A 13,283-nucleotide genomic window follows, 5' to 3' on the forward strand; every position below is an offset into this window, starting at 1 on the left:
ATTAGGGGGCGCTGCAATTAATCCCTCAATATCTGAATTTTTTGCCATTTTTAGCCTTTTTTCATGTTTTGGGCACTTGTAAAACAGTTAACTCTTCCTAGAGCTTATACCCGATTCATTTCAAACTTGGCCATTATGATCTTGAGACCTTTGCCGTGGAAAATCTTTGAAAGATTTAAAAAATATTAAACTATGTGCGGTGGGTCGAACATCAAAAAACACCATCTAAAGGGTGTGGTCTAATATGTTTCTGTTTACATTTTTCTTTACATTGTTGGTATTTTTTATGAGCCCATTTAGACACTTACAAAATGCTGCATAAGAATTTTCACATTATTTTTGCTCGGCCTCCATCAAAGTCTATTTGCACTGATACGTTTCATTTTTCAGTCGCGCCGCTCCCCTTAATGCTATTCGATAGCGAACCTTTTCTAGGACCATATAAAAAATGTGATCTGTGTTTTGGGTGAAGAATACCTTTAAGGTTTAAGAAGCCCTGTTTTTTTGTCAAAAGCACAATTTTGCCAATTTGCTCAAACTGCGAATAAAAGTCATGTAGTTATGGAGAAAAGCTGGCACTGCCAGGTTCATGTCCTTGCCGACAGTATTTGATAATAGGCAACTCCTTGTCTCCTTCACTTGTCAGGCTAACTACAGCTGGTCCCTTTAAAGGGCCTGTGTAGCATTTAAGCGCTCGGATTGGCCAGGCGTCCATGCTCGCCGAGGTGCTGGTAACCTGGTTTGTTCAGGTTTTATGCCCTGACCAATGGGCTGTGCTGAACTGCTCAAGGCCCATGCCTAATCATAACTAATTATATCTGCCTCAATCAGCTACGCAGGACAGGTTTGCAAAGAGATTCATAATTACGCAAATGTTACCATTATCTTTATTATTTGTCTTGATATATTAATTGCTGAAATACCCATTTAATTCTTGTTATTGTCAATAATGCATTTTAACAGTCATTATTTGTCTGTTCCATTGTTCCAACAGTTTATTCGTGATACTGGGGCGGGCAAAGAGCCACAGTCTCTACTGTCAGCATTATGGAAATGGCCTTGTCGAGAGACTACAGCAGCCCGCTGAATAAGCCTTCTTAATTTGATTGTGTGTCTGTGTGTCCAGACCCCACCACCATGGTGGAGCTGTGGAAGGAGTCGCCCCAGGGCTTGGTCAAAGAGGGGGATACTGTGGGGCTGCGTTGCCAGGGGGATGGCAACCCCCCGCCGTCCTTCATTTTCAACAGAGAACAAGTAAGAATAGGAGGCATTTTCTCACCCTTAATGTCCCCAAGAGAGAATGGGTGACATGCAGGAGACATGTAGGGAATGTTTTTGATATGCAGAGCTCACAGGGCCCCCATGTAGACATGAGTGTGCACAGTCTGTGAAGGCCCTGTCAGCTCTGACCCTGCAGATCCAGGCCAGGGTCTGAGACCGGAGGCCACACTGACAGGGCTCATGGGTAGGACTCATTCCCATGCCAGACACTCAGCCATTGTATGCATGGGCAACAAAACCTCAGCTGACTGCCTTTAATGTTTACTAACTAGGCAGTCAGTTTAGACAAATTTCCCCTTGGGGATTAATAAAGTATTTATCTATCTATCTATCTGTCATGTGCATTTGGTTAGCGGTTGTTGTGAACATGGGAGGTAAAACTATTTAAGACACTTAAGGATAATTGTTTTATAATCTAGGTTTTCTACAGTTTGCCATCATCCTATGTCACAATATTAACAAAATTGTTGCTGAGATCTGAAACAATTGAGAACATTTTCAAAGTGATTACTCAAAATGTAATTTGTGTACGTACATACGATTTATTTGTGTTTCAGCAAAGACCAAATATACTCACCATAGTTGTGAAATTAACTAATAATTTTTACTTTCAAGGAAGTGGGTTTGGATGTTACCCGTAAACATTTAGGATGGTTTAAATTCTGACTGTGATTCCACTTGTGTTTCTCGACCTCATGGACTCTATAAATAGTGGCTGCCAAAAATATTATTGTATATTCTGTAAGCTACATCAACCTTTGACAATAAACTGTCAGATGCTTTTTATTAACAAAGTTAAAAGTGATGTAAACTGGCAACCAAAGCAGGATTTTGAGCTTGCCTTTGGTCTCTCACTAAGAGGACTCGTACCAGTTGGCAGGTCTGATTAATCATCTGTTTTCCACCCACTAACTCTTTCTGCCAAATACAACGAAAGGAATTCAGTCATCTTTTCAATGTACTGCTTCAATCTGCAACTGTCCCCCATAGGAATACACTCTGTGACAAATCAGATGCTAATTTCCATATATATTGGAAATATAAGTATGTTTTTGCCCTAAAAGCACATATGTCGTGACAATCACATCACAACATGGGGTTTGATTACAAATGATCTGTTGCAGGAGCTGGATGTGGACTTGGAGAGCAACAAGGCTGATGTGTTGATGCTGTCACCTGTGTCACGAAAAGACAGTGGCATCTACCAGTGTCGCCCTCTGGACACCGACGACTCCTCCGAAGTCAAAGGAGAAATGCAGCTCACTGTGCACTGTGAGGACCCGCCACACAAACACACAGCAAAACATAATAAGAACATATATTTAAAACAGGCTTCGAGACAGAAATGACAAAGGAGGTCAAACGTGTGAGGCAAATGTTTTCACTTTGAACAGACCACCACGCTGTTTCCCCTTGCCTCCACTTGTTATGCTAAGCTAACCACATTCTGACTGCAGCTCTGTAATTAATGCACAGGCATAAAATGGACATAATCTCATCTCAATCTTAGAAAGAAAGCGAATAAACACACATGAATGACACCTCTAATTGAACTCTTTCATCGCAACCTTGTGTTCCTGTGTTTTGTCCGTGTTCGTCGTGTTCAGATTTGGACCCAGCTGTGGTGGTACCTAAAGACTCAGAGCTCATGCTCAAAGGAGAGGATCTGACTGCAACCTGCAACGCTCTGTCTTCACTGAAAACAGCCACTGTCTGGTATAAGGTACGTATACATTTAGACGCTAGTACAGATTTGTCTCGATTGAAAATATTGCCGGCACAAAGAAAAGGAAACGTGTCGGCGAGCTGAATGCTCGTGAATTTTTGCATCTTTTATCATCATGACATTTATTGCTTCTGTCCATCCTATCTCCTGAAGGTTTCTTCCCTTTTTTCCCCGTGAAAGGGTTTTTTCTATTTCTTGGGAGTTTTTCCTGATCCGATGTGAGATCCTGGGACAGGGATGTCGTATGTGTACAGATTGTAAAGCCCTCTGAGGAAAATTTGTAATTTGTGGTGTTGGGCTATATAAAATAAACTGTATTGAAAATGAATTGAATTGAATCATATAACCAGAACAGTATTTAATCACTACGATGACTTTTGCAAGTTGGTGGTCTGTTTTCAATGCAGAGCACAGTCCAAAACACTTCACATCTGTAATTCAGAATCAAACCCTAATTTAAGTATATTCCAGTAAATGATACTGTAAAACTAAAAAAGTTTAAGGATGCCAAGCCTTGAACGACAGTAGCAGTCTCATCATCCGCTGCAGACCTGACAAACAAAAATTGAACCACCTACGTGAGGCTGTTCTTTGAGTTAAATGTTAACATTAGCATGCTAATATGCTCTCAATATTATACGGTCAATATTAATATTACAATACTAACATGCTGATGTTTCCCATGGTTACTGTTTTACTGTGGCATATTAGCAGGCTAACTTTTTCTAATTACCAGTGTGTGTGTGTGTGTGTGTAGAATGGGAAGCAGGTGGGTAAGGGGAACACATTGCATCTGAAGGATGCCACCTATGATGCAACAGGAGAGTACATATGTGAGGTGACCGTTCCCTCTCTGCCCGCCCTGCACACCAGCGGCTCCGTTCACATCATCGTCCAAGGTCAGTCCTCCCAAACACCACTTCACCAACCTCAATAGTCTCTAAGTATATTTTTAATCTGTATTTCTTTAGTTTGTTCCTGCTGGATTTCCGATATGTGGCCATGGTTTTTGTTGTAGGTCTTTTTTTATTCTGAACAGGCTCTGCCGTGAACTCTGACTTTTAACACGCTCCTCTGTTACTAAAAGGGTCAGTCAGGTGAAGTTTGCATTTGTCGATCTTTATAGCGTAACATTTTTTATTTTTTTATTCAAACCCGTACCAAGAAAGTGGAGGATTTTTCCCCTGTAAAGCCACTGGAGGCCTTTTTTAAATATGAAGCATCTGTGGAGTGTCAAATTCAATTTGACAGTAACTTAACATCGAATGAAAACTGACTGGAATGTATTAGTGAATTCACTAATACATTTCAAACAGACACACAACAGTACTTCTGCCAAAAGAAAGCAGCAGCAGAGTGGTGAATATGACTCCAATATTGTACTCTACAATATGAGTCCTGTGGGAATGCATTTTATCCTGTAAAGCAAAACAGGCTTGTAACTAAATATGATGGAATATACTTATAAATGGTGTGCGTGCATGCATGCATGTGTGTGTGTGTGTGTGTGTGTAGGTGGTCCCCAGTTGGTGGGAGTGGAGCAGGAGGTGCGGTTGGAGGAGGCAACAGGCAGGATGGTGAACCTTAGCTGTGAAGCTCAAGGCCATCCGCTGCCCAGCATCTCCTGGAACATAATCGGCAGCCAGGTATTTAGTCTGACTTGCAGTAATTGATCATGCAATGAACTAACAGACCCAAACTTTTTGTTTTGTAGTGTGATACTGATAAACCGTTGACATGTGAAGATGATGAGACGGTGGAGGAGTCAAACCAAATGCCCTACACTGACAGTGAAAGCACAGATGTTTGGGTTGACTATAGTTATTGTAGTTTATTTTCTCCCATTTCTTCCTCCTGTATTTTCCTGAACAGAGGAACAATAGTACATTTAGCTGCTTTATTAGACTTTATCTCAGAGTTGTGCATTTTTATTCGCACCTGTCTAATTTTTCTTGTATTTGGGGTTTGTGGCAGCTTTATATTGAGCTAAATCCACAAAATGATAAGTCAGACACTTAGTTTGTGCTGAAACCATACATGTGGTGCAAAATAATAAAATTCTGTGTAGAAAGTTGGCGGGAAAAAAAAATGTTCTGAGTGCTATTATTATGAAGACTAATATGATCATAATGTATATAGCACCTTTCAAAACAAAGTTTTAAAGTGCTAAACATAAAAAACAAATAATAAAAATAGATTAAATGCGAAAAGGGTTGTCAATATATTTTATATTAAGCACAAGGAAAATATACAAAAGGAAACATGAAATTATTATACAAAGACGAAGGACAGAATTCAGTGTAACAATGATGAAAATGAAGCTACAACACAATCGCTCACAAACAAAGAATAGTGGTACAGTTATCCTGAAAATCACTAGAGAAACAAGATTACTTTCTAAAAACAAGCAGCAACAAAAAAGACATGCAGATTAATGACGAGGACGAAGGTAAGAGACAATTTAAAAGCAAGGTTTTGCAGGTTGACGAGTGAGGCGACACCGCAGTGATGGCGGCGTGTTTGCCTTCGCCTATCGGTGATTATAGTCTTCATATATTTGCTCGTTGTGAGGGCCAGGGGTATTTTGGGATTGTGCTTAATTTTGCAAACACTCTATGCCCACTGATGTAGAGATGAAAATGTGCATCAACAAAGCGCATTTGTTTGTGTGTGTCCACAGAACTGGAACGAGGTGGTGAGCAAGGCAAACGAGCACATGACTCGCAGCGTGGTGTCAGTCAAAGTCACCTCAGATATCAGCGCTTCGTGCAACGCTTCCAACGACATGGGGACGGAGATCAAGGCGTTCATCATCAAAGCCAGTAAGAGCCGATCTCCCACTTGTACTGGAAAGTCTGTATGAGTGCAGTGGAAGTGTGGGGCTGAGAGGGAAGCACATTCAGGCCTTGAAATAGTCACAAACCATGATCTTTTTAATCTTCCGAAATAGGCTCTAACATTTGCATTCAAACAGTGCTAATTTGGAGGGCCATGTTCAAAGACCATTCTTCATCTTTTAGCACATTTAATCCCGATCTGTATTCCAACCTGGCCATGATGTGTCTTCATTCAGGGAGCTGCACCGAGTTATCGGTGCAACTTGAGGGAATATCTTCACAAAGGTCCTTTTGGACTCAAGGATGACCTGAGTTAGCATTTGGTGGTCAAAGGTCAAAGGTCACTTTGACATCTCAAAACATAGTTGGCCATAACTCAAAAATGTATTTGCTTATTATGACAATTTCACACAATTGTCTAATAGGATAATATGATGAAAACCAGCAGCTTGACTGGTTAATAGCGGCAAACAACCACAAGGCGGTCATTCAAATCTTATGTCAAATTGATATTTTTAGATTCCTTTAATGACCGACCTCATGGCAGCAGTATTGTAACGTATTCTGTTACACAAGTGTGTAGTGTGTGTGTGTGTGTCTGTTGGTGGGCCCACTAAGTGCACTTTTTCTTGTTCACAGTTCCCAGAGTTACTTCAGCTGCTCCCTTCTCTCCTGGTAAGATTGTTGCTCTTCTTGTTTCACTTTTGCTCAGTTTCTTCTTAAGTTCTGTCCTTTACAATGAATGGGTTGGAGAACCCTGTGCATTATTTATAATTTTCATATGGGCACTCCAAACCAGGACTGTCTAGTTTGCTGGCAGATCTTTGGGATGGCCTGTGGGCATATGAAAAATTCTGTTTGATACAGAGAGAAAAATCACAACACCAGCAAATTCAAGCGCCAACACCCAGAATGATATGTGGACCAAACATTCTGCAGAGGCAAAACACATTATTCGTAAACCCCTAAATAAACATAAATAAATTGTGTCCTACTTTCACCAACTTTTTTTTCCAGACAATCTTGTGTTTTATAGTTTGTTTTTAAACACCAGGTGAAATTGAAAGTGGCATTATTATGGGGGCAATTTTCTGAGTTTATCTCAGCAGTCACATTACAACTTTAACTTGCCTGTAGGGAATACAATTGGGAAAAATAACATTAAAGAGATCAACCTCCCTCACCCACAACCATTAAAAACAACAGTGTCAAAATAAATAGTGAGTAGAGTGCTGTGTTTCTCCCAGCAGGTTCTAAATATTTGGTCGCTCACTCCTCTTAATTGTTTGAGTTTAATAGGGGCCACATTCTTGCGCATGCCCTCCATATAGAAGCTTCCTAACCACTAAACAAGGAATGGAACATCTCATTTAAGAATGAATGACATCACTGTCAAGTCAAACATGATTTTATAGAAAAAGATATAAAAACTAAGAAAAATTTAAATAATTGTAAATTAAAAAAGATACAAATAAATGAAGCTTTGCTTTGTTATATGGATTGTCACATGACTTAGAGGGAACCTAACTAAATAAAAGGAGGAAAAAAAGAGCTAGTGTTTGTGGTCTGAGTGGAATTCCAGTTTTAAATCTGTGTAGACAGATCTCAAGTGGGAAATTGCAAAAATCCAAAGCCTCACTATGTTATGACAGAACTATAAAAAGAATGAGGCTGTGTTACTCTTTTATTGTGATTCAGCATCGTCAGAAGGCTAATCTGGATAATTCAATGCATCAAAAGTGAATACAATTCAGAGAATGTGCTTGAAGCTGACAATTTTGTTAGGTCTCAGATAAGATTACTGGAATTTAATTAATGCATTCGATGAATTGATTGTCAGGAAAAGGGTACACTGATTGCTAAACTGTTGAGTAAATAAACTGTAATTACGTCTCACAGAATAAACCACTGCACAGATATGACAATGGTAATTAGTTCTGATCCATTTTATAATATAAACTTGGACGGTATCTATATATTAGTGCAGTTCCTGTTCAAACTGAGCCTGTTCGTAGCGGGCTGTCTTTGTTTGCTCCACCTTCTTGTGTCACTTCTGGTTGCGAAACAAGCGATGGCGGGAGCCGTAATGACGATCTTGACAAACAGCAGTTCACAAACCAATGAGTGATGCCACAGTGATTACCTCTACTTCTAATATACAGTCTGTGCTTGCTTGGTTTTGTTAAAATGTATGTTTTAAAGCTGAAATTCAACCATACCACAAACAACCCATTCCATAAAATAATATTATACAGGGCTTGAACATTAGGCCGTAGTTGATAAATATATTTTTTCTTTTGAAAAACACAAACCCCCAGACACTAACACGTGAGTGGTCTCTCTCTCTCTCTCTGTGTGTGTGTGTGTGTGTGTGTTTGTGTGTGTGTAGCTGAGGGCAGCGGGGTGATCATAGTGGTAATCATTCTGGGTCTGCTGCTGCTCGCCATCCTCGGCAGCATTCTCTACTTTCTGCATAAGAAGGGGAAGATCCCCTGTGGTCGCTCGGGGAAACAGGAAATGTGAGTACCGTCTTCTCTAAAGCTGATGATGAATGTCTTTGAGTATTATCTGTGTATCCAATGTCTGAAACATCTACTTTCTCTCTGGCATAGAGCTCCATTGTTCTCCAAAAACTATTACAAATACATCAATGAGCCAGTTCCTTCTTGACCGTGAACACATGCTGTCGTTTATTTTCGCTGCTGTACTTGGACACCAAATGTGAATCAATCTGCAACTGGACGTAATCAGAATCAGAATCAGGTTTTATTGGCCAAGAAAGTTTACACAAACAAGGAATTTGGCTTGGTAAAGTGACTCTCAGTGTGCTTACACAAAATATACATGACAACACAATACAATACAACACAAAACAAAACAGTGCAGTACAAAACAAACAGTGCAAAACAGTGCAACGGTCTAAGAAGTTAAGAAAGTGGCTTAAGAAAGTATATACAAGGCGGAATGGCTATATAATAATGTAATGAGGTCACATTTCACTAGATTTCTGGTACTCAAAAAGGATGCTGATACAGAAATATTGACCTCAGAAAAGCTTGAACCTGGATATAGAAACCAATATCAAATTTGGTTTAGTTTAGTTTATTTCGATCAGCAAAATATACAAAAATCTAAATTCAACAAAAGAAGAAAGTGGCTGACCGAAAGGGTCGAGGCTGAAGCTATCAAGCTTATAAGTGCCCTAGCCAATATCAAATTTGAACTTGTATTAAGAGAAGAGTTTGTACTGGTGTATGATGTTTGGTCAAATTCCACATGAGCCGAACATCCTTTCTGCCAGCAGCACCAAAGAGAAGACCACCAAAGATGACATTGTTGTGGAGATGAAGACCAACACAAAGAATGAAGAAGCTGTCCTCCTGAAGGCTGTCAATGGAGACAACAAGGGCCCTAACGGCCAGGTAACGATTGTGCGTGGATGAATGTGATGACATTTTTATTACCTTCGCATTGAAAATGCGGAAGATTATGTTTTGATCGCCGTGTATTTATTTATTTATTTGTATGCGTGTTATTCGCATAACTCAAAAAGTAATAAACCAAATCGCATGACATTTGGTGGGATGATTGGTTATTATCCGGGGACCATTTGATTAGATTTTGGAATCAATCGGGTCAAAGGTCAAGGTCAAGGTCATGAAAAGGTCAAAATCTTCTTTTTACCATAGCGCAGTCAATTTTTATCCAATTGGCATGCAACTAATGCCAAAATGTTCAAAAGTCAATGCCCAATCTTGTGATATGCGAAGGTATGCGCTCTACCGAGTGACCATTCTAGTTATAAAATGTTTTAAAAGACTCAAAGCCTAAAGTTTGTTCTGCTTAATTGTATTAGTTGTGGAGCTCAAATGTAAAAGTTGTCCTGAGGTGAAGCTCATGGAGAGTGAAAAAAAAAGCGTCACCATGGATGCGAGTCAAGAAATCCAGAGTTGGGCATCCAGTGACTCAGTTACTTCACAGGAGCCGCTTTTAAATTTGGATATGTGAGACGCATGTGGGGTAATAAAACTGGCTCCGGCATTATTTATTCAAGGGATAAAAATGAATCTGTACCAGCTGCTAGCATGCAGAAAACACATTCTGATGTTATTGAGGATGTTTAGATGCAGAGACAATTGTGTGTTGTGTTTTGAAGGGATCCTCCTGTGTGTCTTTTGTCTTGTGTCTAGTGCTGTATGCGGTTAGCTCGGCTCCTAAATGTGCCTAATATGGCTGTTATTAGTAGCTAGTTAGCAGCTTTCATATGTGAGTGTTTACGTTGAAACAACCTTTCCCAGCAGCATTAAAATAAACATTGTTTGGTTGTTCTGTGTTATAACAAAACATGTTACAGTACAAATGTAAAGTACATTTGACCAAGTCTGGCTTCCTTCTACTGGCTAACTGTTGTATTTGAAGATATAATTGCTGACAGAGAGCCCTGAGAGGCCCCGCCTCTTATGTCCCTTCCCGCATCCTGAGATCCCCAGATGCGTCGTTCTAGATTCAAGGTCTAGACACTTAAAGGTGTTTAAGCTTTTGGAGTCGGGGCTCCTCCATTCCTGAATGATTTCTTGAAGTTATAAATCTCTTACAAATTTTTTTTTTAAATACCTCGTCTGTTCGCTTATAATGACATGGCTAAAGTCAGCTGACAGCTGCCTGGCTCTGGTTAAACAAATATTTGTCATGAGGTGTGTGTGTGTGTGTGTACGTGTGTATGTGTAATACTGATGTCCTCTTCTGTCCTCCAGTAAAGTCCCCGATGGTTCAGCAGTGATGTTGTGCAGCAGGAGGCAGCACACGTGAAGCCAGCAGTCAGTGTGTGTGTGTGTGTGTGTGTGTGTTTGTTTGATGCACCCACTGATCTGGGACCTGCAGGGTGACGCCACCTCAGAGTCCGGACATTCCCCCCCCCATCATGCTTTTTATTCTCAACAGTATTCTGTAGATTTAAACACACACACACACACACACACACACACACACACACACGTACACATGTGTATTTCTTTTTGAATGTATGTTTGCTGACATTCATTTGTTTTGTACTATTTCCTCAAACTGTGTTCAGCTGTTGTTCAGCGTGTTTGTGCGATGGTGTCTCCCCCTTTTTTTATGAAAGTGTATATATTATATATATTTTGTTATTTAAGATATTTTGGCACTCAGATTATCATTTCACGTTAGCCTCTGGGTCATGTGCACGTTAATCCGTGTTCACGGAGTCCAGGTGAGTTTGAGGACGGGACATGATGTCAGAGGCCAAACACCAGCTGCTCTTTGCTGTCACATTGAGGGAAGGCTCGCCGGTGTGTTCGCTTCACTTTGTTTTATGATTGGGACCAATATGTCGAGAAAGTAATGTTGACGTTTACCAAAACATGACAAATACTGAGGTGTTTTTCTTTTGAAACGCAGGATAATACTCACATCATCGATAAAAACTGTCAATCGAACACACTCGCAGCCTTCCTTTGCAAACCGCTGTGAATCACTTGTACTGTTTGTAAATACATGGTAGTGTACAGACCTGCTAGGGGTGACTTTGGGCTGTAATTGATGGTGAAAAGGTCAAAGGTTAGAGATCTGATGTGCCTGTTTTTGAGAATCATCATACACTGAGTTTGTTGTGATTTTTGGTTTGCTCTGTGTGTTTTCTGAGTTTTTTCCACTGAGAGCTTGTTGGGTCTGGAGAAGTGTTCCAGTGTTTGTATGTTTACTCCGGATGACACACACAGGACCGGCTGCACGCTGTTCAGTCTTTAACCTTCCAGGCAGCCGTACTTTCCCCTTTTGTTTTTGTACGGTTTCAGACACTTAAAACTCGCTTTGCTTCGATAATCCCTCACAAAGAACATTTAGTTGGATTCCATCCATGGATACGTTTGTTCTGAATTATTCACGAAACTACATCATGAATCTTTAACGACAGTAAAAGTCGACGTGGCGGATTACTGAAGTCATTCAGTAAGTTTTAAAGGTGTTATTTAAATGTGAACTGAATGTGAAGCTGTGGAAGGTCGCGACATCTCTCTCTCCCCAGTTTGCCATGTTTTATCATGACATTCAAAAAAATAAGTTGTTTATTATCGCGTATTGTCGTTTTGAAGGCATTTCCAGAATTCCATCAGACTCTTCGAAACCAAGATCAACAAAAAAACTCAATTTTTACCATATTTTTCATCTTCTGTGTTTTTGGTCCCGTTGTCTCTACACAAAAACAACCATCTTCTCAACATATAAGTTCAAACTAAGCATCACAATTGCCGGAGGGTTTTTTTGGAGGAAAAAGAGTGTATCTTGGAAAGAATGGTGACAAAATGTATCCATTATGTCCAGATGGCCTGTTTTAGCCAGAGGGGGGGAGGGGGAGGAGTCTTTGACAATTCTTGAAATACTTTCTGAGCAGCAGTCAGTGTTTTTAAAGATTTATTATTCAGCCAAATGGATATTTGAATGCCATGATAACAGAGGAGAGGCACAGACTGCAGGAAAAGGATCTGCCTGATTGATCGTGAATCCGCTGAAACATGCAACACTGGTCTGCGTCTCCAGGGGCCCGTGTTGTAAATATGATGTACTGGTTGCTCACTGTGTAGGATTTTGTGAAAAGAGACATTTTGCCCAGATGACTTGCAACGTTAACAAAGTAATGATGTTTTCTGTTTTCTCCACTGAGTCGAGGTGTTAAAGTTGAAGAAAATCGTCTGGGTTCAGGAAGTCCTCAGGCAAGAAGTGTGTTCCTCATGTGCAGTGCGATGCCGTAGTCATGGTTTCGAGGCCACAAGCCGTCACATTCGTGATTAGACGCTTCAATCTGCACCTCGTCTTTAAATAAAAAAATGTTTTAGCTATTTTTCAACACATTTGAAACTGAATATTGCGATTGTTTTTTTCTTTGTTTTCCTAAATGTGTGTAAATTAAGTATTGTACATGTGATTCTTTAATGCTTGCGTTTAAAAAAAATATTTTTCGAAAGAAAATAATGCCAAATAAAAAGGTTTCATTTAAAAGAGACTGTTTTGTATCATTGTTTTTCCAGAGGAATGAAAGACCACAACACTTGTAAGTCCAGTGCGGTCCGTGTTGGCACAGCACCGTCCACAGTGAGGCGACCGGAAAGAGCACCGCCTCCAAACCAGTCGGCACAAGCTGGAAATTACTCTAACAGTAGCTCAGATTTCCAGCTGGAGTCTGGACAGAAAACAGCTCACATCTGCAACAAATTCAAAACCTATCAGCAAGTCTCTTCACTTCGTCTCAAGCAAAGGATTTTCAAACAATACCAATACACCAAAGTGATAAAATTCTTCTTGTTGCATTTCTTTTTACTTTATCTACTTTTTAATCATTTACATTTTGCAAGCGGATCAAACCACCAACCCTGCAATTAGGAGCCAAACTGCTTTACCTCGACTGTACCTTATTTTACTAT

General features: G+C 40.0%; 1 protein-coding gene across 1 annotated transcript in view; it reads left to right on the top strand.

Annotated features, from left to right (window-relative positions):
* LOC130191989 (cell surface glycoprotein MUC18-like) overlaps positions 1 to 12,865 on the top strand; it is a 51,080-nt gene extending 38,215 nt beyond the window's left edge. Inside the window, 10 exon segments of the mRNA XM_056411801.1 lie at positions 1,127 to 1,254; positions 2,406 to 2,553; positions 2,889 to 3,004; positions 3,765 to 3,906; positions 4,523 to 4,653; positions 5,688 to 5,829; positions 6,484 to 6,519; positions 8,234 to 8,363; positions 9,149 to 9,266; positions 10,599 to 12,865. Of these exon segments, the coding sequence (XP_056267776.1) occupies positions 1,127 to 1,254; positions 2,406 to 2,553; positions 2,889 to 3,004; positions 3,765 to 3,906; positions 4,523 to 4,653; positions 5,688 to 5,829; positions 6,484 to 6,519; positions 8,234 to 8,363; positions 9,149 to 9,266; positions 10,599 to 10,601 (1,094 nt within the window). The 3' untranslated portion in view covers positions 10,602 to 12,865.
* The last annotated feature ends 418 nt before the right edge of the window (positions 12,866 to 13,283 follow it).

Source organism: Pseudoliparis swirei, chromosome 3 (genome assembly GCF_029220125.1).
Source record: "Pseudoliparis swirei isolate HS2019 ecotype Mariana Trench chromosome 3, NWPU_hadal_v1, whole genome shotgun sequence".
In the NCBI taxonomy this organism is placed as follows: domain Eukaryota; kingdom Metazoa; phylum Chordata; class Actinopteri; order Perciformes; family Liparidae; genus Pseudoliparis; species Pseudoliparis swirei.